This window comes from Haliotis asinina, chromosome 6, assembly GCF_037392515.1.
Source record: "Haliotis asinina isolate JCU_RB_2024 chromosome 6, JCU_Hal_asi_v2, whole genome shotgun sequence".
In the NCBI taxonomy this organism is placed as follows: Eukaryota; Metazoa; Mollusca; class Gastropoda; order Lepetellida; family Haliotidae; genus Haliotis; species Haliotis asinina.
The window spans coordinates 48,486,111-48,512,093 of NC_090285.1; the positions used below are offsets into that span (position 1 = coordinate 48,486,111).

A 25,983-nucleotide genomic window follows, 5' to 3' on the forward strand; every position below is an offset into this window, starting at 1 on the left:
CGTTAATGCTTCTGACAGGTTACCTACCAGGAATAAGCAGAAGCGAGACTGATGGTTGGGAAAAAACTGACTAGTAAACCACGAACGCTGTTCGATGATAACAGAGAAGAAGCGGTGATATCTAAACTGTAGCTGAACAGCGCCATACATTGGGAAACCCAGTCAAGGGATACATGTGTACGAGGGATAGTTCTTCTGATGGGGTTCGGGGCATGGCTTCTTCTTGTGGCCTAAATCGTGATTCCATATGGTTGAAAGGTATATCTGAATAACTTATATATAGGATAGGTTTTAGATAATGCAAGAAATGTTCTTGGATAGTTTATCTAAGTTCTTAAGGGAATAAGACGTGCTTAATGTCGCGTCGCTGTGAACAGTATTCTGGTTGTGGCATGGGGTGTCAGTTTTCTCATGGGAGGGAAACCATTAGTTGTTTCAGTAATTGACGAGCCTTGCTTTGATAGAAGGAACTCGGTCTCGCATAATTGGGCTGGAACGAGTGTGATTTTACGCCGCTTTTTATCCAGCTTCAGCAATGGCCAGAGGCAATGCAGATATTCAGTTGGTCAAACTCCCACGACCACTCAACCCTCTTCCATAAAAAAGAACAGTGGTTCTTCTCTCGGGATTGTAGCTATACCTATATAATTATGTGTGGTGCAATAATTAAATCAAGGCAATAATTTGATGAACAACTTGCGAATATATGGAAAGTGCCTCCCTATTTATGGATCACTCATTGAAAACAGATCATTCATTAAGTGTATGAAAAACGTAGGTCATGCAACGCGTTAAAGTTCAAAAACCTAACGTTTTCTCGTAACAATAGCTAATAATCTATTCAGGAATTTGCCAAATAACGTTAACAAAATATTTACGTGGGCAATACTAGTTAGTGTTATTTCAACCATAAAATCATAAGCAGATCTAATTAATATGATATATAAACGATATTGTAAAAATCACATCTGTTTTCAACATATGTTGAACATGTGTTGAACATACACATGTGAGATTGATGAACGCACACAGTTAACTGCAAATTATGCATTATTTACAAGAAATTGTTTGGTTTGATTGATGAGGAATGCAATATATAATATGATCGGATAAGTACATATTATTTATTGATGTCGACTGAGTTCATCTGACATATGTGTAGTTGGATAACAGTGAGTATTCTTTTACGCAATTTTACTATGACGGCTGTATGAGCGGTAATTATTCAGCTACGATGAAGTCAACTAGTGGCTGATAGCAGGAACAACGTTTTAGTCTCGTATTTGATATTGTGGCACACATCAACTTTGCGTTGACAGGTAACCACTATACCTTCACATTATTGTCTTAATTGTTTTGTGTAAAGCTGCACTCGGCAATATTCCAGCTATATGGGGGCGGTCTGTCAATAGTTGAATCTAGACCAGACATTCCAGTGATCAACATAATGACAAGCATGGGTTACTAAAGATCAATTCTCTCTCGCATCTGCATTGCTTAACCCTTACATATTCTTGCATTGTTGCTTTGAATCGCTTGATGCTGAATTGGGTAGGTATTAAAACTTGATACACATAACATGAAGTTTTCGATTTTGGATCACGATATAAACTGGTGCGAAACAGCCGAATTTGTCCGTGTGTTTCAAAAACGTTTGCAAGTGCAGGTGTAGTGAGGAGTTTCCTCGCTCACATAACGTCTTGTGTTATAGGTGCTTAGTTCCAATGTTGATTGAGATATTTCTTTACATCAATAAACTACGTTACCAGTGAATAGATACCACCACTGCTGACGAAGATACGTGTTCACTTTGGTAAGTGTGAGAGATGTCTTCACTTTCATAACCGAGGTTTAAAGTGCTTGTTGCCACTGTCGGCGGAGATATTTCTTCACATTAATAAACTACGTCATATGTGGACACAACCACTTCTTCTCTTGGTAGGTGTGAGAGATGTCTTCACTTTCAAAACCGAGGTTTAAGGTGCTTGTTGCCACTGTTGGCGGAGATATTTCTTCACATTAATAAACTACATCAGAAGTGGACACCACCACTTCTTCTCTTTGGTAAGTGTGAGAGACGACGTTTCTTTATTAACCACGATTTTAAGTGTTTTGTGCCCATGTTGGCGGAGATATTTCTTCAGTTTAACAACTTTTGCTGTGAGTGTTCAGTGCCAATGGTAGAAGTTGGATGTGCTCGTACTATTCCGCCGAATGCCATTGATGGAAGAGAGATTTCTTCATGCTAAGAATCTGGGTTATAAGAGGATATCGTCACTGCTGGCGAAGATATTTCTTCACATTGCTAGCCTCTGGTATAGGCGGTCAGTGGCAATGGCAGGCAGAATGCTTCTCTATACCAACTCAGGTTATTAGCGCTTAGTTCCAAAGTTGGCGGAGATATTTCGATTTTTCACTTTAATAACGAGCATATAGCGCCACTGGTTGCGGCGAGAATTCTTGGCATTAATAACTACGGCTACATTTGCTCAGTGCTACTTTCAGAGGAGGAAATTCTTCCAAGGTATAAGTGTAGGTTGCATGTCACCATGGAGACAAGCACTTTAAAATATAGTAATGTTATAGACGGACAGATCAGCAGATTGTATTTTGTAATGCCAGCATAATGGATCATAATGTAGTTGCATAATATAAAGTCAAAGTGGACAGTGGTCACATTTACATTAACCACCTGTATTTCTGAAAAAGAATATTTGCTGTATGAATTCAGTAGTAATGATTATAACACGTGGAGGTTTAGAGCTTAAAATATGATGGGCTGAGAGTGGACCCTGAGTTGGATGAGGTATATATTTCACGGAAGTGTTGATGTTGTTTACAGAAAAAAGAATATATGTTTTTCATCCTCAGTTTGTGGAAACATTGCAGGATTAAAAAGTAAGCCTTCAATCCTGATGACAGACGATGCTAACTTTACAATTTGCTGTGGGCTTTCCGAAATTTGCAGAGAGAACATATGAGATTTTTACGTATTAGTAATTTTATAAATACGTGGTGACTCTGGTAGCGGGGTTATAATTAAGGTTAAAGCTTGAAGCCTCAGTGGAATGTACACAGACCCACCTTTCCCACGAGAGTAATTTGGGGTTAAGCTGCATCAAACTTTACTCGTCATTTACCCAATTACACAGACAAAATAAAGTGGGAAGTATGTGAAGGGAAATAAACATGCTACCATTCTTAAGGAACATATCCTCATCTAAACCACTTGTTACCTAGCAGCTGTGCTCGCGTGTAATGTCTGCGGAGACAATACAATGTAACTTGGTACGGGGAACACAATATTTTCAGTAGGTTGATCTGAAACTACTCTTTGCAGCCAGCACTTTCAAGCGCAAAACATATTTTGTTTGATGAGAGATGGTACTGGAGAGTATCATGTGGCCATGCCCTGAGTCGATCACTGTATTGTGTAGTCGAAACACGATTATTTACAGATAACCGCCATATAGCCGGGATATTGTTGTTTGCGGATTTAAACAACAAATGAATAAACCCAAATCGAGTACCGGATAACCACAATTTTAATAACAACCGATATAATGTTTGAAATATTGCATTCCTATGTGTCAGTACGTAACAGCATACCGAAACTAAATCACAGAAAATCCATAAAACATTTATTTCAAAAAATATATGGCTATTTTGCGATACACTCTTTCCATCTGTACTGAAACAGCTGGTGCACTCATATAATGAAATGATGTTTCCATGACAACTGCAACAGTATGATTAAACTGAATACACAATCAACAACAACGACGTTGTTCAGGTACAAATGAATTAATGCTGATATAGAATGGACGCTCTGTCACACTGCTGTTATGAGCATCATGGTCGTTTAACTGCAGAGAAATTGTCACTATATTGTTACTGTAAAACAGTGAAAACCTGAGTATCATGATGTGAAAAACATAAACATAATAATGCAGAAAAATATTTTACGATCTCTTTTGATGTTTCGAAGGCTTTGGTCGATGGACTTTTTCTGTTACTAATAGTGAGCGAATGAGTTAGGTTTGGTTCTGAATATGCCTTTAGCAATATTCGTGCAAAATCACCGCGATGGGAGACCAGAAAAAGGTCTTCACACATTATACCCACGTGGAGAATCAAACCCGGGTCTTCGGCGTGACGAGTGAACGCTTTAGCCATTAGTCCACCCTGCCGCCCTTTATTCCAATGAGAAACATGCTAGACGGTTTGCCGTTTATTGTATACATGTAGTGTAATATTATGGAGTCTCTATCAATACATTAATAAGTATAAGACTACATTTTGTTACGCGTAAGAAAAGCCGAAATATTTATTGCACTTTGATCGAAAAAATAAATGTTCGGTATTTCTATGGTCATCCGTACTGTAACACGTGCGTTGTGACAGTAACTCACGCGAGCTGTGTCAACGTACGCTGGGCCGAATTACCTGCCCCTTGTGGACGGCAAAGGTCACGCGGGTCATGTACACACCACGTGATGTCTTCCTCGTGTTAAAACCAGAGGAAAACAAGGCGAAAAACAAAGATGGCTTACTTTCCCTCCCACCATCCTCCAAAACTAACACTCTGAAACTATTACTGCACCACTAGGTGGCGCTTTGTTTGTCCACGTGCACCAACCAGGGCATGTTCAACCACAAACAGGATGGGGGATATTAACATTCTTTGCAGAAATAAAATATATTTAATTAACCAAACCAGTCCACAGTTTTGGTGTGAGTGTGTATATATATTCATGGTTTAAAAAAACTGCTTAAGTGTTTTTTGGAGTAACAGTTTCTCAAAATATTTCGTTCTGAGGTTCCGTTAAATAACGTGAATCACGTGTATGTGAATATTATAGGCAGGGAGATACATTACATAACCGTTAATGAATAACGTTTGATGGTGTCTGTCGTGTCAGTCTGACAAACTAGCCATGTGAAAAAATGGGTTTTCGTCTGCAGAAATAAATACCACAAATAGACGATTTCCTTGAACGCAAAATCGAATGTCAGTAGCACTTGCACCCTAGGCACTACTTGATCACGTGAGGATGGTTTATAACCATTAACGATAATATAAGTTCCCATTACATAGAAAATCGACCTGCAGGTGTTTTCCATATCTTTTTTCCACCGATTTGGGACGTCATTTTCGATGTTCTTGTTAAATCCGGGACCTACAATTGACCTTCAACGACCAGTGACAGGAGCGAGTAACGGGATCGGGTGATCATGGCTGCTAACTGGCTTACTGTGGTCATCGTATCCCAGCCACTTAGATAGATGCTCATGATATCAATCACTTGACTGATGTGATCCATAATATACATCCCCGTCGTATACCTGGAATACCTCTGGGTGTGGCGCTAAACAAGAAAGAAACACAACTTAAGATGACTTATAGTTTTCAGAGCACTGTTACCAACTCTGCAGGACACCGAGACTATTGTAACAAACATACACCAAGACTATGTCCTGACAACCATCTTAAGGAAACAACAACTTTGTTCTGACTCTTCTGAACACATGGTTCCAGTTCCTCGAATCCAAGACAACACTACAAAAGACCCAAGACAGGTTAAGTCACTCAAAATCAACTCCTTCAATGTACAAAGGTGGTATGTCTGAGTGCTGCTTTATTCTAACAAGTCTACGCATTCCCACCTCTTATCCTTCAAACAATACCCTCCTCACGTCCACGCCCCCCCGTGCGATCACCCATATCGCAGGGAAACACAACCCTAAGTTCCCCCACTGCGTTAACAATATAATATTTTCTCAGCTGAAAACCATGTGCTTCTGAAAAACTGCCGCAAGCGTCGAAATAACGTTCTCGCGAGGACGAACGAGATGTAAGAAGTTAATTAGAACACTTGATTCTAGATTTCCCTGTTTCTGGAAACGTTTGGCCATCTAGAATTACGAATATCTGGAAAGGTTTGACTGAGTGTGCTTTAATAGCCCAATCAGCAGGCTTGTAGATGCTTCCATACAGAAGGAAACTATTAGATAGCTATTAAACAAACACAAAGGGACCTGGAGGATGGGGGGAACTCACACCTGAGGGGATGCGGAGGGAGAGGAAAGGGAAAGTTGAGGGTTATGAACTGGAATACAATTTTGGGAGGGGGAGTCAGAAAAAGAGCTATTACAGTAATTATTGTCTAAAATTTGGGTAATATTCTGCAATTCTGGGTTTCCTGGAGGTAAATAAACGGGCAATTATACTTGAAATATGACTCAATTACTACGTAATTTTGTTGAGACGAAACACGGGGATGGAGTCCATTATCACTTCGTTATGGGATGATTTAAAATCCGTGTTGCTTATGAGTGAGAAAATTGCAAAGGTGTTACATATTATCTGGAGGATTACAAAAATACCAATGTAAACATTATCGGGTAATCTGCCGAACTCAACGTGGAAGGATGGAGTGGTTTTGAGGAACAAACATGTCAAGTGGGCTTGGGAAGGTTAATTGGTTGAGTGGAAGAAGTAATAGTACAGTGGTGGTAGATGTGTACGAAGTGGACGGAGATGTACATGTTGTGGTGGATGTTGATGTAGGAGAGGTTGTCGTCGTCGGTATGGCTGTTAATAAAAGTTGGTTATTCACAGAAAACAAGGAGGTGCTTTTGATGTATATAATTACAGTTATTATATAATTACATTGGTCTCTGAACATAAAATTTAGTTACTACTGAAAAATGAATTGACGCGAAAAGGAGTCCCAGTGACCAACAGTGACAGTGAGAATGAACCTGATTTTGATAAAATGAAAATTTGCTTCACTTTGAGCTTCTGTCCACAATGTTAGCCTGAAGGGAAAATAATGTGGTTCAGAGACTGAGACAGACAAAGTTCCATTTACCTCAGGGACATACCTTTCTATCCAGAGGGGGAACATTTTACACATAGTTTAATTTTGTACCTGTCTTGTAGACTTGTCTTATTCCTAACTTCGAGAAGCTCGCTACTGAGAGAGCTAAGGCCATTCCTCTCGGCTTGTTGGTGATATTGTGTGTTTTACGCCGCACTCAGCAATATTCCAGCTATTTGGCTGCGGTCTGCAAATAAACGAGTCCGGACCAGATCAACAGCATGAGTATCGATCTATGCAATTGGGATACGATAACACGTGTCAACCAAGTCAGCGAGTCTGACCACCCGATCTCCGAAGGGGAAATTGACTGTTGGAAAGTTGAAATCGTACCTTTTGACCTCAAGTTTTGTTGAGAGTTGATTTTTGTTACACTGCATCTTGTTGCATAGATTCGGAAAAAACATAATAGAGTTTCACTTGCCGTCTTTATTTCAAGTTCAGGTTTGAAATTAAAAGAAGGAAACTGGCCATGTGATGGGTACTGAACGACATTAGATCACCGATATTAAACCTGCTTCTCTTTGCTTAGTTTTGCACTCCTGAGCAGAAATTCCGATTAATATGCAGAAAGAAATATAGCTCCGTCAGTGGGTGGTAGAAGTTCGTGCCGTGGAGATGCCTCCATTTTTTCTAAATGTTATTCCCCACCCATGTTTTTGACGAAGTTGATATGGAAGTCATACATATCACATATTGTTTTCTCAGTCCTTTTTAGGTGGTATTTGGTTTAATTTTTGACAAACTGTCCAAAAACTCTGAAACTAGTTATTTAACTGTATATGTGTTCATCGCGTTAACGTACAAATGTCCCATAGATTAAAAACATGAAACTCTTTCCCACGTCTGTCGTGTGGGATAGTGGTGTAAACGGATGAGAAATCAACTTGTGTGACAAGGGAGAACTCACTCCGTTTCTGAAATAGAAAACACCGAAGCTTTGAGCTTTTGAGAATCTACATGTTATTATTTCCAGTTCCCTTTCTGTCAAACCTTTCAGTGAATATTGAGCTAAAGTACTGTCGGAAAAAGACTAGCTGTTGAAGACAACAGATCAGTCTACAGATGGCAATTAGGTCGCTTAGCCAGGAATGACAACGGATCGTCGACTCACTTGGCATGACATGCAAGTGCCGACTGGCGCAAGGAGTCATATCAAAGATCGTTTTTGCTTATTTATGTGTGTTGAATATGTCTTATCTGTTGATTAACATCTCGCGTGTCATTTTTTTCATAAAGTTTATGTTGAGATACGTAAAAGAGTATGATACATGATACCCCCTAGAAAAGCATCGTATTAAATGTCTCAGAATGGATTGGTAGCATGGCCACCCGATGATCGACAGGACTGGGTATTATTTGTAAATTGTTTGACATGCCGTGCACTTTCATATTTTAATTCCCGTAAGGGATTACCATATATTATAGCTGGTATCTCTATTCCCGCACTTATTTTAACAGATATTTCACACTTTCACATACCAGCTACATACAATGTAGAGGTACATGTGAAAAAACAGTCTAGTTTTCTTTCTCTACTATACTATACTATAGTCATTCCTTGGCAGTATTAGTATGTAATTATTCGTTTGATCCCAATAAAAGAAGCTAGCTGGTTCAGGATTTCAGAAGACGTACAGGTAGTGTTCCAGTGCTGATGAAGGCAAGTCATCCTTATCTGCTGGTGTAATACGCTCGCGTGTGGGGTAGCAGCAAAGTAATGGGAAAAGCCAGGGCTCAGAGGAGAAAACTTCATTAAAGAATATAGGTCGGGCAAAGACGACCCATACAGACTTCCCGGGCGTATTGTTCACCCTATCGGCATAGCTAATCTCCTTGACTATCGGGGAACGCATCTCTAACCAGAAATTAACGAGTCAAATGAAATAGCGCTACCCATCTTGGTATGAAGGTCTGTGATGTCTGCGCTGGGAGTGGAGGGTAGGTTGTTAGGGCCGGGGGAGGTTGTCTGTCTAAAATGATAAGACAAGGTGGGAACAAGAGGGATTTGGATCATGGATGGAAATCCGCTTCGATTCACAAAAGAAGAAGAGTACGTTAGGTTGCATTATTACAGATTATGTGGGTGAGTGAGTGAGTGAGTGAGTGAGTGAGGTTTAACGCTGATTTTAAAAATTTTGGGGGGTTGATTTGTGGGAAGGACGTAGACAACAGATGTTTACTGCTATGACGAACGAGCCCACATATGTCGTTTAATGTTCACCGTTTATTGACATACGATGGCCCATAAACAGACGCGAACATTGAGGAACAATAGAACGTGATAAATGGGAGGACTATTCCGTCTTTTCATCACAGTTGAACATCATGACAAATAGTGTTTGCCACTTTTACGACACATATACTGATTCCACATCAATACATTTATTTTCTATGTTGCAATTCGCTGTTGCATCCTAAAATCAGCTGATACATTCGCTGTTGCATCCTAAAATCAGCTGATGCATTCGCTGTTGCATCCTAAAATCACCTGATACATGATGCGCCATGATCATGATGTTGGTTCCCCCAGCACAATACCCAGGATAACATTTACTCTCTGAGCTGAACCTATTCTACTAAAAATATTAAATTTTAAATGAAATACAATACAAAGGGACCCTGAAACTTCCTTCGTTTTCAGAAAATGTGGTTATGAGATTTGCCGCCCATTCTAGACTTGCATGGGCTGAATTGAATATATTTGTTTCAGGATGACAGACATTCCTCACGATACCCTGTGCTCGTAGGTTTCATCGAAGTGATGAACATCTAAATCCTTCTCCACTTTGGGGTGGGGGTAGGGAGAGGGGAATCTTGTTGTAAAGGCGTTGGCTTGTCACGCCGAAGACCAGTGTTCGAATCCCCACAGGGGTACAATGTACGAAGCCCATTTCTGGTGTTCTCCGCCGAGATGCTGCTTGCATATTGCTAAAAGCGGCGTCAGTCAGTCTTCACTTCGGAATTTCACCCAACGTCAAACAGACAGGTAAATATATAATCATTCACACCGGTATTACAAAGCAAGCAATTGAGGTACATCAGAAACCATTCTTGTGTCAAATTATCATATTCTTCATTTGTTTCGAGCGATATAGGACGAGAAACAGTTACAGTAGACAATTCCCGCTTCACCCCTTATTGTATTGAAGCCATGTCCTTGGGCACACGAAGAAACGCGTCTTTAGATAGGCCCATCTGAACATGAGAGAGCCTGTTATCGACCTAGCATTGATAACGACAATGCTATTGTAACAATACTTTGTTTCGGCATGTGTATCTAGATAGATGAGCGCCGAAGTGGTATTTGGAGCGAGGACTGTTTATTTCAAGACATAAGATAAAGAGCTTGGGCTTGTCAAGGTGTACTGAGTGGTTGTACAGAACCTTAATGTGGTATCAGACGTGCAGATAAAATGTCGACCTGTTTAGATATCCTTTAGCTTTGCATGAGTGACGTGAATATTTCTATTTCTGATTGCGTCTAACAGACAGACAGGGTGTTCGTGCGTTCAGATGTATGGCAGTGTATTTAGTATATAAAATGAAATCTGAGATGTATAGTTTCACAAATAGCTGGGTGTTTTGTTACAAACATCTCGAAAAGTTGTAAAACGCTGGAATGAGCATTCTTGCAAACGCATATGACCCCCTCCTCCCCCTTCACCAGCACTAAGCACAAAAGTAGGTCCGATGCTGTTCAGCGAGGCGGTTCAAGTGAATTTTTCACCGGGGAGAGTGCGGAACAATCAAACAGGGTCTCTCTGTCACCTAACAGTGATTCGGATAGTCAGCCATCACATTCACAAAAAATGTCGGACACTGAGGAAATCAAGTGCTTCATCAACGAGGCGCTTAAACAATAAACTTCCGACATAATAGGCGGATTAAAGAACGATATTGCTGAATTGAGGGAATCTTGCGACAATCTTCTGGGGTCGTTAAATTACAATTCAGCTGATATTCAAGACAACAAGCCTCAGGTAAACAAGCTGAAGTCGGACATGGCCGAGATGAAGTGTTACTTCGAAAAGAAGCTCCTGGAAAAGGAACTGTACCACAGTAAGTGTAACTTGCTTGTTTATAGTATTCCAGACACGCAAGAGCCCCTAGAGGGCTGCACCGGGTTTTTGGAAGATCTCGGCATAAACAATGCGGGGTGCATTGACCTGGTTAATATCCACAGACTACCCCGTCATAGTACTAACCCGAGAACTGCTAACATGCCCAAAACGATTGTTGTAAAGTTTGTCAAGATGTCTGACAGACAAGACATATTAAATGCCACATTTTCTAAAGGAAAACTGTTCATAGATAAAAAGGTCTCAGTTCGTACTGACCTCCCCGTGCCATTGCTTACGAACTCCGTCAAACTCACAAGCTACAAACAAGGATCCTCGAGATGGGAATTGATATCATCCTGCAATGCCGACAAAGTAAACAGTTTGCCTGGAAAGATGTCGGGTGAACTTTGAATTTACTGAATGACATACTTGAACAGTTGACTAACATAAATAGCATATGCACATTCATAAGAAATGTCTATCGACGCTGTTGATCTTACTTGGTCTATCACCTAACGCGATCAAGAAAGGCTTCTATTTTCTTTTCGTTGTATAACTTGGATCTCTGTCTGTGAACTATTATCCCTCCATTCAGTAACGGAGATATCTAAATTGAACGTAAGAAATCGTGTGTACATGGACATTACGTCCACGTGTCAATGTTTATAAAACAGTGCTATTTTTAGAACTGTCGTATACACCCACGTGACTGTGTTAATTTCTGTGTCACTTACGTGCTTGGAAAAGAAAAAGAAATACAGGTAAAATGCTATTATTGTGATGTGTTTTAAATCCCTGAACGGTTGGTTACACCATATGTCTGTACTTTCTACTTCATGTAGAATGCTGTCATTAAGTTTATATTTGTGTATGATGAAGGCGAAGGATTCATTTTGTCATGTTTGTTCAATTTTCGTTCAGCAGGTGTCACGAGACCAATTTGACTATTTCGATATCGTTATCCCCAAAATGGTTATTGGGTAGATGAAATTGGTAGACGTTATATGTTCCAAATGTTACCTTTATATGTATGCTTTTGTTTCCATTGAATTTTGATGTTTCGCTTTCACTTCAATATCAGATGTTGGAAGTGAGCTGGAAAGGTACCGGTAGGGGTTACTCCCACCTGTCCGCTTTGTTTGATATGCCGACAGATAATCCCGGACGGGAGATTACCGTCTTGTCTTTGATGTACCGACTGTAGCCTGTATTGAAATGTCGAATTCTGGATAAGGGGAGCAAAATAAAGTTATATGGTTTTAAAGGTTAAAAGGTTAAGAAGGTAAAATTTAACATTTTAACTCAGCATTTAATTAACAATGCTACATAACTTGACATTTTGACGGTCATAACAATATATATACACAAATTTCTGAAATAACATTTTTTTACAAAATGGTAAACCTTATGCTTTGTACTCTTTATAAAAAAATAGGGGAACTTCATTCTTTTTATTTAAGATTAAACATATATAGGAGATTCATCGGAGTCAATCAGTGCTGTTATAATACTAGTGAATGTTTTGAGAGTGCATCACCATTTGTACTTCCTTACAACCATAGCTATTTGGAATGTAGTTTGCTTTTGAAAGATGACTGGTGTATGGCGTATAATTTACATGTGTACGATTTTCATTTTAAAACAAGCAACTAGAAACACACTCTAACAAATGTGTGATGCAAGATTAGTGTCAAAATAAATATCCCAAGTGATTTTTCGACCTTGAAAAGCATCAAAATCAAGAATGGGACCTCATGCACGTGTACGAGGCTAATGCGTTGTGCATGTGCATATCAAGCGTTGTGTTTAGGGGTGGTAATAGAGGGAAATGGTGGCAAGTTCATAAGACATCTGTCCTTGAAACGTTTGTTAACGTTTACACTTCCTTTCCAAATTGAAAGTTCAGGTTCCCCTACTTTTTTTGAAGAGTATATCTTTGTGATTTTGCTTTAGGGAATGTTTCTGATTACAGTCTCTACAATCTTTGGAATGATGAAAATTATCAGACTATAAGATGCAAATCTACTGATCATGCCAAATCGCTTTTGTCCAACACAATCTAACTGTGGAATGAACAACCTATAAATGGGAAAAATGCTTCCTCTTTTGGACAGTTTAAGAATCTAATCAAACCATAAGTTAATACCAACATAGTGTTCGATCTAAATTTTGGTAGCTGATTCTGTCAAATAATTCACTGTCGCCTTCGACAGGTATGCTGTGACACGTATAATCATTTCATCTCAGATAATGCTTCTTGCTCCTGCTCACAAGGCCCAGAGGATGTATTCATCTGTTTTTTCATGTGCCCGAAATATGATAGCATTCGATACGAATCATGTTGCTATGTGCAAGGTTTCTCTCTGTGGGATGTTCTAAATGGTATTAACTCGATGGAGTCGGTCGTGAGGATGTTAGGAGGAAGTTGTCGCCAGCCGTAGTCTTGGTGAATATCTCTTGGAAGGTCAGTGTCGTAGGAACAGTGACAGATTCCACAGAGACCAATCTTCTCTGTACAGAACGAGAACCAAGACAAGACCTGCTCTGCCATGACACTTCACTTAGGGACTCAATACAAATTTCATTACCAAAGTAAAGTTAATATTGACCTCTAAGACATTAAGGAAAGAAACAAGGAACTTGTGCATTTGCCATAACTGCAATGACATAAAGCAAACCCATCTCTTACTTTCACTCCACCTTAAGGAAAAAGACATGTCATCTTGTCAGTAGAACAGTGTTGGCACCATGGGTAAGTGACAGTAATTGGCTGACAACTGAACTGAGCTCACTGAAACTGACTGTAACTGGCCAGCAACCCGCAACACTTAAACTGGATTACATCGGATTATCTGACCGGACAAGTGGGACAACCCCACATCATTACCACATGGTTATTGCCTGCTTTTCAGTATTCCCAATACGTGTATATAATGATGCCACACCCTCCTATCTACCCTATGGCTGCAAAAAAACTGAAGATAGTACCTCTCATTGGAAGAGGTCTCAACAATAATATGAAAAGAAAGAAATTATTCAATTTTCTAAAAAAGAAAAAAGCTAACATTTATTGCTCTCTAGATTTATACTTTACAGCTGAAGATATTCAACTTAAAACAACAATATTAATGGGGTTACAATGAATGCCACATCAGTGCCTTCACAAGCAATTCCAGGGGAACATCTATAATGTTTAACAGTAACTTTGAATTCAAGGTTCTCAATACTATTACAGATGACAATGGAAATTTTGTCGCTCTTTCTGTTAACATTGATGAATTCAGATATACTATCTAACCATGACTGTCCTGACTTTTTCCAAAACATTACAGATGCTATTGAAAAGTTTGACAATGAGAAAATAATAATATATGGAGACTGGAATCTAGTGAAAGATCAATCAACAGACACCTGTAACTACAAACGTATTAACAATCTAAAGGCTAGACAGAAAGTATTAGACCTAACAGACGATCTGGATCTTAAAGACCCCTGGTGTGAACAGAAGTTTGGTGAAAGGAGATATACATGACAACAGCCAACCCCTTTGAAACAAGCTAGACTTGACTTCTTAATCTCCCATGAAATGCTATCAGCCATTAGACACTGTGATATATTATCTAGTTTAGGATCTGATCACTCTCTCATAGAATTATCACTTACACTTTCAAATATGACTCGTGGCCGAGGCGTTTGCAAATTTAACAATACCTTGCTGCATGACAGAAAATATGTGGAAGTGATAAAATCCACCATAAAATCTACACTTGACCAATATAAAATTAATGATGAAAATAAGGATAATGACACAATATATTCAACTGATGATCAATTACTATGGGAAACTGTACTATTAATGATCAGAGGAAACACAATTATTTATGCCTCAACTCAAAAGAAAATTATGCTGCATACAGAAAACAAGCTGGAAACACAATTAACCTCCTTGGAAATCAGACTAGATAAATCAGATACAGACACAGCAAAAAATTATATGCTAAAAGAAATGAACACAATTAGAACTGATTTAGATGATATCCATGGAAAGAAAATAGAAGGGATGCTAGTTAGATCAAAGGCTAAGTGGATAGAGCAGGTCGAAAAACCAACAAAATACTTCTTGAAACTTGAAGCCAGAATCATTTTGAATGAATCCTTTTTGGAATTAGAAAAAGATGATGGAACAGTCCTAAATGATCTCAACACTGTGTCAAAAGAGGTGAAATCTTTTTATGAAAAATTATATACAAAACAAGATGTAAGTCCAATAGCTTTGGATGAACTTTTACAAGATATTACCATACCCAAAGTAAGTATTGAACAAAGAACTAGTATGGAAGGTGAATTAACAACAGCCAAAGTTTTGACAGCCTTAAGAAATATGTAAAATTACAAAAGTCCAGGTCCTGGCGGTTTTATAGCAGAATGTTTAAAATTCTTTTGGAATGATCTTGGTGAATTTTTTATAAGATCTCTAAATTTTGCTTTTCTGACTGGAAATTTATCCATCTCCCAGAAACAGAGGCTTACAATATGTATTCCAATAGGAAATAAGCCTAAAAGGATTTTAAAGAACTGGCAGCCCATTTCGCTTGTAAATATATCATATAAGATTGCTGCTGCAGCTATTGTCAACAGAATTAAGCCAGTCCTCCCACATATCATTAATGAAGACCAAAAGGGCTTAATCATCGGAAGATATATAGAAGTGACTAGACTAATTTATGACCTTATAGAACATACAGAAGCATATCAAATCTCAGGACTACTCCTTTTGATTGACTTTGAGAAAGCCTTTGACTCAGTTGACGTAAAATATATACTCAATGTTCTCAATTTCTATCATTTTGGACCAGATTTGATGAAGTGGGTAAACCTTTTCTGCCATGATATTGAATCTAGTGTATAAATAAATGTCTTTGCATCACCTTTCTATAAAATAACCTGAGGCTGTTGCTAAGGGGATCCTCTATCACCTTATTTATTTTTGGTTTGTGTAGAAATTTTGGCCTTTATTATAAAAAATAACAAGCATATAAGAGTAATAGAAGTTGACAATATTGAATACATTATGTCACAATTTGCTGATGATACCACAGTGACACTGGATAGTTCTGAAGACTCTGGATGGTTCTGAAAGATGTCTTTTTGTTGCTTTAAATACATTACAATTCTTTGCAAGATTCTCTGGGCTAAAAATCAATATAGAAAAATCAAAGCTAATTTGGATAGGATAAAAAAGAGATCAAGACTAAAGTTATGTAAAGACTGGAATCTTGACTAGTCCCACACTGAATTTACACTTTTAGGTATCCATTTTGAGACAGATTTAGCAAATATGGGTGAGAAGAATTATGCAGACAAATTGTCTCAAATTACAAAAGAAATGAACACCTGATCAGCATGATCACTAACTCCCTTTCGACGAAACACAGTTTTGAAATTACTTATGCTTCCTAAATTAAACCACCTATTTGCAACACTCCCAAATCCTTCAGCCCATGTTTTAGATAAACTTTAAAAGTTATGTTTTGGATTTATATGGAGAGGAAAACCAGACAAAGTTAAAAGGGACATTATTAAATCTCTTCCAAACCATGGTGGATTAAAGGTACCAAAAAGTAGAGACAATTGCTGCCCAAGAGCTTGGATTGGTAAGAAAATTATCACAGAAGTCATATAAGTGGGATTAACTTTCTCTTAGATAACAGATGAAATTTACCTATGGTCTGCAGACAGTAATTATATTAAAAATGTTACTCCCACTTTAACTAATCAGTTTTGGAAGGATGTGTTACTTGGGCCTGGTTCATATCTAAGCAAAATGATACTATTACAAGTGAATTTGAAATCCAGTCATAGTCGATATAGTGTAATGATAACATATTGATAGATAACAAACCTATTCTGTATAAATACTGGTATAACAAGGGAGTTGTATTCATATCTGACATGCTGACAGCAGAAGGGAAATTTCTATCCTTTGATGACTTTATGAATCTATACAAACTCAAAACTAATTTCTTGACCTATGAATGGATAAACAAGCAATTACTACTTGCATGTTAAAGGCAATTATTCCACATTTCACAACCTTGTGCACTAAACCGACACACCCTTTTAATTTGTCTAAACTAAAATTCAGTGAAAATGTAGCAAATATTTCTATGAGACACTCCTGTGCTCTAAACTCGAAACAGATTACTATTATAAAAACTAGGACAGCCTGAATCTAAACCTTCTACCAAAGGATTGGGAAACATCTAATATTATCCCATGGAAATGCACTTATAGCACTGATCTAAGATGGGTACAATACAGATTATTCACAATATTCTACCAACAAAACAGCTTTTGTTTAAGATCAATTACATAGACTCTCCCGTTTCTAGTTTTTTTTATAAATATATAATTGAATCAATTACCCATCTCTTTTGGGACTGTGAAATTGTTCAAAATATCTGGAAAAATCCCCAGTCATGGCTCTTAACTGACTTGAATATTCCATTGCATTTACAAAACAGAATGTCTTCCTTGGGATCAAAGGAAAACATAACAACCCAATGAATGCCATAACACTTGTTGGGAAACAAGTTATCCTAAAACACAGTAGAAATTCAACTGTACCCTTTAGCAGTCATGTGAAAAGGGAGATAATTAAGTATTATGACATTACAAAATATGTTTTTCCTCTGCTTGTGTTGACAAATTCTTTTCTTTTCAGTCATCTCTACATGCACTTTTCCAGCACTATAAGGAGAGCGATGGATCATTTCCTCTGTTATCTATGTTGCTATGTAAACAATGCTCTCTCTCTCTCTCTGTCTCATACACACATATATAAACACTAGGAAGTTATGGTGCTGTTTACATGACATTCAACCTCTTCCTGTACAAATACTACCGATTGTCTTATATCCCATGTACCATTTTTGGCTGCATGTACCGTACATGTAAATGAGAGAAAAAATTGTAAATAAAAGAAAATAATAAAAAAAATCAGAACGTAATGCATTAATGTGTGTATATACAATAACTATAGCATCTCTCGTTTATGCTCTCTACTGGCTCATATAAATTCGGTTCGTGACGGTGGAATATAATTTCAAAATGAAAATAAATGAAAACAGAAATGAATAGACCATACATAGTTGATATTCCCGAACGTCACTATGTGCAATGGTGCGGAAAACTATAAATCACCCCCGACATTTCAGATACACAATGATCACACGTCAGCTTGTGTGAGAGACGGATAATAAACACTTGTAGGCTGGTGTGATGTGCAGCCCGGTTCGGGTATTCACTATGTTTATTAAATTGCAATAACCGGAATTGCTGCAGAATGGCTACACGTTTCATCACGTCATAGCATATGTGGATGATATTTGCTCATACTGACAGAATAGACTGACATGTGATAAAGATTCCTGTACCATTATCATCTCATTGTATGAACGGGTTTGCTACCCTGAATCTTTACTGTTACCGTTATGATCGTATAGTCACAGAACTTTGTACTACACCTCAGTTTTGTACTTCCATTCGGCCTATTTGCAATGCAAGTGTGCACACTTAATCATAACTGTCAAGTACGTTTTTCATATTCGGTTGGCGTGGGTTACGTTTCTGTTCCAATTTTGAGATCGATACTCAGTATTTTGTCATGCAAAGTTAAAGGCAAATTAATCATGCCATTGGTTAGATGTAATGATACCACTCCACAAATACCTTATGAAATCCCGTCCATTTGCGAATACAGCTGTTCATTATGTGCCAGTTTGTTTTTTATTTTGTTCACTCGGGTTCATCATCATCATTTTTCAATCCAATAATTCCAGGGGCGGTGGGGTAGCCTAGTGGATAAAGCGTTCGCTCGTCACGCCGAAGACCCGGGTTCGATTCCCCACATGGGTACAATGTGTGAGGCCCATTTTCTGGTGTTCCCCGCCGTGATATCGCTGGAATATTGCTAAAAGCGGCGTAAAACCAAACTCACTCACTCACTCACTCAATAATTCCAGTTATGAAATCGATACTTAACATATAAACATGTCTTCACTTAATTACAATGAAACCAGCCCACAAACCTGTACTGGAGTTTGTGCACAATGTGGATGTCTTGCTTGTGTTTGGGTAGAAAGTAATATTTTACGGTGACGATAGAAATATTCCACCAATATCGTGTCTGCCTGGAAACAGTCGAACCATTGAGACAAACATAGAAGCAAAGTCACACGACAGTGGTGCATTAATTGACCGGTGAATCGGTTCGTTTTAGTCTTCAGTAAGCCATGTTTATCGTGAGAGGCGTATCCCAATTACATAGATTGATGTTCATGTTGTTAATCACTGGATTATCTGTTCCAGACTCGATTATTTACAGACAACGTCATATAGCTGGGACGTTGCACAGTGCGGGTTAAATCTAAACTCACTCATTGAATCAATCACACACTCATTGACAGCACACTGAATATAAAACTTGTATTTTATGGTAGGGCCTATACAAGGTTGGCTGCTGTGTCGGTCGTTATTATTACTGGGAACCAATACGGAGTGAGCGTTATCTAACGACCTGTGCCGACTCGTCAGATGTCACATATTGCTAACGATAAACATGTACACAACATGGCATATATAGCGGGCGATTGGGAACCAGCGTCCGATATGAATGGTGAAATCTGATGTGAAATTGACCCATCGTCGCAGACCAGTGGTACGTTGTATATTTTCAGTAAGGTGCTACATTATCCGTAAAGCCATGGAATGGTCATCAGTGGACCTTCTCTGGACGTATGAGGCACAGCTCGGCGGATTAATGCCCTTTGCGCCTGTAAGTATTTTGTAGTACGTCTGTTGTACGTTACATGTTTACAAGGGAGACTGAACTGAGTTTGTGGCAAAGTTTTCTATGGGCGATGAAATGGTGGTCGGCCCCAGCTTCAAGACAGAACAGATTTTATTCTGATACAAGGAACCAAACGCACATCTCGCTAAATGTATACATGTATTTTCTATATGTAACATACAACAACAATATATTCAAAAAGCAACATTCCACATGGTGTCGAAATTATTGGCAAATGAAAATCTTTAGTTTTCACTTAATAAAGGCACCCTTCATAAGACATTAAAGCTTACATCAATCCGTCATTATTCTAATTACATCGAGACGGACCCCGTTTCATCGGCACTAGACGATTTGAGATAGTCCCTCTCTAAGTCACGTTGGAAGACGAGAAGATGGGTCTAGTATCACATTCAGGAACACGTGGAATTAGGGAATGTGAATAAATTGATGGATTGGTGGTAAAATATTTCAACAGCGTCGAATAAACCTCCTCTGTATCTATGTATTTTGTCAATATACTGAAGGAAACAAATAAGGGAACGCCTCCTTGATTATTCTCTGAGGATCCAGAGAAGATCCGGCTTACAACTGTTGTTCAGCAATTCATGCTTGTCGTAAGAGGTGACTAAGGGGATCGGGGACAGTATCGCTGACTTGGTTAACATGACTGTGCCAGTTGCGTAGATCGGTGCTCATAGTGTTGGTGACTGGACTGTCTGGTCCACACGTGATTATTTACTGTTCGCCGCTATACAGCTGCGATATTGCTTAGTGAGATTCACAACTAAACTCACTCACACTTTAATCCATTGGGAAAATGATCTTCACAGAATTCCTCTAGTTTCAGATCAAATGTAAGATTATCAAGGCGCGAGCACACCTCCGGTATATAGAGTAACGGTTTTAGAACTATCCGTAGTGGCTTGCCAATACTGGAGAGGCCCATCAACCCTTACTGAATGTCAACAGAAACAGTGCGATACACCTGTGATACTGTTCACAATGAATAACACTGACACGAAACTCTCTCTCACCCTCGGTATGATTTGAATATCAGTGTGTTCTTGCATGAGATATCAGCACATGACAGTGTCTCAACCGGTATCAGACATATCAGCCAGTAAACGTGTCACGGTGTCCTCTTGAAATGATGACAGCAGTATTTAGGTTAACGCACAAGCTTGCGTTTTTCACGCAAGAAGCCCCCCACCAAAACACGCAAGCAATAGTTTGCGTTCATGTTTTGCACGCACAGATTGTGACTAGCTTAATCTTAAAGAGTACCTTAAAACAACTGCATATAAAAAAGGCAGTAAATTTTGAAATGATTCACGATTGTAATGAGCATTTCGTGCGCAAAATATTTGGGCTACAATTTACAATTTTATTTCCGCACTCGTATTTCTGCGAGCACTGTTAACATCAACCAATATAATTGTTATCATTATTTCCAAATCAACGGAGCCTGCGTTGTCTCCTGCCTTTTAAATCTGTTTGATTTCAACATATGGTTCCTGCAGTTGAACAGATATGTGGTATATTGATTATAAAACACATCGTATATATTTGATATCATATCTAGATGTTCATTTCATGTATTGGTTTTACATACAATGTTATCTGGGGGGTATTAATATTTTTAGGCGAAGTGATTTAACCCGTCATAAGTAAAACCGGATTTTGTTCCCAACGCATGTGTAATTGTGGAGAGAAAAAATAATTTCGCCCCATACGCGAGTGAGAAAACCGACCTAAGACCGCACTGACATGCTATGATGAACAGAGCATTGACACATTTCTGCAAACAGGAAGTACAAAAGGGGGATTACGTCTTCCCGGTCTACAGAGACAAGGCAAGATGCATGGAGCAGGATAAAAATGAACCATCAGCCCAATGTGTCACTGCATCCCACCATCGAGATGTGTCGCGCGGACATCAGTGTTCACAGAGATCCGACTCGGTGGAGTCGAGGGCGTCGAAGTTGGCAGAGGCATCGGTATTCGTTCTAAGGGTATCAGGTGGTATGTAATGTAAACATTGCTACTTGATAAGAGAAGATATTGTGTACACTGTGTTTCCATATCCAAGGTGATGAGGGTTGAGAACTGGCCTTCAGCAGCCCATGCTGGACACAAGAGACTCATTTGTTTGATACATTTTCGCATCCCAGTTGTGTAGATCGATCTTCATGATATTCATCACTGGATTATCTAGTCCAGAATTAATTACAATCCACTGCAATGTTGCTGGAAAACTACAATCCTTTTTAAGATTTTCTTTTTGTTCGTGTTCATCAGTCTGTCGTACAGACCCTGAAGTATATATATCCAAGAAAGCCCACGCAAGTCTAGCAAATGTGGCAAGTCTAGATTCCATAGCTTCAGCAAAATGAAGAAAGTCTCAGGGCTCCATTTCATTATACTATTTTTTTCACTATGGACGTTTTTTCAGTAAAATATGTTCATTTCAGAGACTAGCTGTTAGTCTACGTGTTCATGTTTGTGAATGTGTCCTGCTTGATCGACGATACGTGTACAACAGAAGCAATTCTGAAATATATTTGAAATGTAAATAATTCACTCGTGTGTGTAACAAAATTCTAAATGGGTTGCCGGTCTGACCCCTCACTTCGGCAATCGTTCATACGCTTTGGGACGATCCAGGGCCTTACCCATATTCATGCAACGTTGTTCAAACGTTGTTCGCGTACGTTATCGATGACGGGTGAGTGAGTCTACTTTTATGCCACGTTTAGCAACATTCCAGCAACATGACAGCAGAAATGAGTTTCACACATCGTACCCTTGTAGGAAATCGAACCCGGTCCTTCGACGTGACAAGCGAACACTTGAGCCACAAGGCTATCCCACCTCTCAGTTAGTCGTGACTAAATTCCCATGGCGATACATGTGTATAAACACAGATATGTTGTGCGTTTTAAATTTGCAAACCCCTTTCGTGTTTAACCTGTCATCATCTTCCCTGTACACGACAGTAATTTTAGCGTTTACGATGTTGGTCCCCGTTTACAGTATTGTTGCACCTTATTCCGGAGGGGTGCGAGAATGATAATGCAAACATTCTCATTTTATTTCAGCGAGACCCGGTAGATCTGAACTTGTCACCCAACCACCGTCACCATCGCGTAATGACATCATTGGACCGTGGAACAGGCAGTGGGTGTCCATAAACTCTTCGTACAAGACCATTCGATGACCACTGACCCACATCGGCGGGTATACCATGGAAAGGAAAACACTTTGTGGTGGCACTTAAAGGTGTGTGTTAGGTTTGGGGTGATGGAGGGGAAGGTGAAGTGCGTGATGGTCATGATGGTGGTGATGATGAAATACGTGATGGTGAATTCACAGTCACAGGAAGAGTGTTTCAACGCCCCGTTGTGCGTGTGACATTGATTGTGTTAGCCACTGGGCAGTACTCCGGATGTGCAGTATGTAGTCATACTGATCGGAACCAACATTAACTGTATTTATCATAAATTCTCACTACAGAGAAGTTATACAGAAAGCCGGGAGCAAAGTCACCAATGGAATATGTCGCTGATAGAAATTGTATTGGATTTATGACCTTGAATCAAAACAATTCCTTGTAACCGGAATCTATGTCTTCGCACCGGAAGCATGTTTAACTAACGCATGACTACAGAAGGAGTAGCGACGTTATCGGATGATAAAATAAATGCTGCCACATACATGGTATTGTTTGGTCTCGGGTTTGTTTTAGTGGGTTGTTTTGCTTCAATTACCATGACCTGGTCATTTGATGGTCTGCTTGATAGTGTTAGTATGTGAACAGTGTCTGCTAAAAGTGTAGAAAGTACTGATCACACCTGAAGTATCAATGTCACACAGACACAGGCAATTAAACAGTGTGGACAACAGTTAACTAATTCACCAATGTGAAGGAACTGCTGTTTCAGAAAATACAACTTTTAGAATCCAAGAGGAAATCGTTAATTCGTTGTGTGACATATCAATTGTTTGGTCATGTTTTTTGGAAGGAGAGTACAGCAGTAAAGCAGATTGTTTAGAGATTGCATATGTCATGGATAGGAATCACGCTTGCAGTCACACCGCTTAATAGTGAGTAGTAACCTACACAATATATCCAGCAGAAATTCCCACGGGTTACTTAAGAGGTATGGTCAATCAGAGAGAAAAACACTCTACACTCCTGATGCATTAAGTCGAGGTTTTGGCGATTATCCACATATACTTGAAAATGTAACGTGTGCTTCCGACCCTTGAAGATCCGGGTTACAGTTGGTCTTCAGCAGCCCATGCTTGTCGTAAGAGGCGACAGGGTCAGGGTCGTTGATCTGGTTGACACGTGTCATCGTATCCAAACTGCTTAGGAAAACACACGTTTGTTTGTTGTGTATCGCTGCACTTAGCTGTATTTCAGCTATATGGCGGCGGTCTGTAAATAATCATGAACATCAGTCTATACATTTGGAATCTGACATGAATATCTGTCAACCAAGTCAGTGAGTCACCCGATTCCGTTAATTGAGTCTTATGGCAAGCATGGGTTGCTGAAGGGATTCACCTAACTCGAAAAATTGTCTTGCGCCACCTTGGGCGTTCGTCACACAGCACCTCTTCAATACAATGGAAACAATTTTTTAAATCTGTATCCAAACGAAAGGTTTATGGAAGCGTTTATAGGTATACATGTAATTCAGTATCGCCATATGGTTTAATGTTGCCTTCATTAAATATGTATACGGCAGTCACGGTGCCGTTATAAGTACAGTTCAAAGCAAAATAGTTTAAAGACACCATATTGACGTCTCATCTTTGCCTTCCCTACAGACCAGCCCCTTTAAGATTAATCAAGTTATCAGGAAGGGTGATGTCATATTCACAGAAGAAGTACCGAGACACCGGAGAAACGCAGCACCAATCACAGGCCTCTCGTAAACGTAGACCCATCACTGCATGGCTACACGGCTACATGGATTTCAAAACAAATAAAGTTTATAAATATGAAATAAATGGCAAAACTATATAAACGAATGGGACCGATGTGTAATGATAAGCCTGCAGCGCAGAAAGGAAAATAGTATCTTTAGCGCCTAGGCGTTTGGCGTTCCGGTTGAGGACATGTTATAAGTAAAGACGTTAGGAAGGAATATAGACGTTACACCATGACATTCATATCTCTCTTACAGAATATCGGTCTCCGGGGACCCCACTCCCCTCCGAAAATAATAATTGAAAAGTAAATTGCCCGTGAAATTCTTTCAAAGACTGCTATAAAAACGACTCAGTTAGGGGCGCTCCAAGTAGGTCACAGAATATGTTAACACAAAACAGCTTAATATTTTTGACAAAGGAGATCTGTAAAGATATCGGTTTACAATATGGAAACTAAACGAAATGTGATGCAAACACTGGGATATTAACTTCAAATGCATGGGAACATTAATTTAGTAGCTGAACACGAAAAAACATTTACTAATTGAATCGCTGAGGTGATAATTTTAGCAAAGTGAATATGTTAATGTCACTAGCATATGGTTTCTATTAGTTCCATATGAATATTTGTTGATGGTTCGCATATGTAGCATATGTGTATGTGAATGGTATACATACATACAACATAGTGATACATTCGTTGTATTTTTTTTGTATTCTGGATAGTGCGTGGTTCTCATAACATACCGTTGTATTATGTAATGTGACAAGCCCTCCAGTGACATTTGTGAGGGAGCTATCTCTCACAGAATCAATTACCAGTTTCATGTTGTTAAATTTATTGTCATATTTGAGTCACACTGTGCATTTATTAATATTTTCCCGATAACAATATGATATATGTTGTTGTGGATGCGGATATATATATATATATATATATATATATATATATATATATATATATATATATATATATATTACAGTTAGACTGTAGAGTGCAATATTAATATCAGTATCCAGTATCTCAATAGTGAAAAGTTCAATACGCGTGATTGTAAACATAGTCCACACGTCACAGAATACACGGAAATATAAAAATAGTGAGCCTAACTGAATTCTCCATGACACATATTTGTAAAGTTTCCATTTTACTCTGACGGGATCATCAGCAAAGACATTTCCAAAGTTTCACAGATGTGGGTAGTATAGGTCGCGAGATCTGAGTCATCACAACACTCTG

The 25,983-nt window shown here is 38.9% G+C and overlaps 1 protein-coding gene across 1 annotated transcript; it reads left to right on the forward strand.

The window, feature by feature from the left end:
• The first annotated feature begins 11,678 nt into the window (after positions 1-11,678).
• Positions 11,679-23,517, forward strand: LOC137287059 (uncharacterized). Its single transcript, XM_067819174.1, has 4 exons — positions 11,679-11,709; positions 19,687-19,784; positions 21,611-21,824; positions 22,901-23,517. The coding sequence occupies exons 2-4, from the start codon at positions 19,713-19,715 to the stop codon at positions 23,017-23,019; spliced, it is 405 nt and encodes a 134-aa protein (XP_067675275.1). The 5' UTR covers positions 11,679-11,709; positions 19,687-19,712; the 3' UTR covers positions 23,020-23,517.
• The last annotated feature ends 2,466 nt before the right edge of the window (positions 23,518-25,983 follow it).

What these genes read in the sequence shown, in the direction of transcription:
- LOC137287059 (XM_067819174.1), top strand. Translation starts at nt 19,713, where the DNA reads ATGGAATGGTCATCAGTGGACCTTCTCTGGACGTATGAGGCACAGCTC. An exon ending in GATTAATGCCCTTTGCGCCT is followed by an intron (nt 19,785 to 21,610) that starts GTAAGTATTTTG and finishes TTCTGCAAACAG; the next exon opens with GAAGTACAAAAGGGGGATTA. An exon ending in CGTTCTAAGGGTATCAGGTG is followed by an intron (nt 21,825 to 22,900) that starts GTATGTAATGTA and finishes ATTTTATTTCAG; the next exon opens with CGAGACCCGGTAGATCTGAA.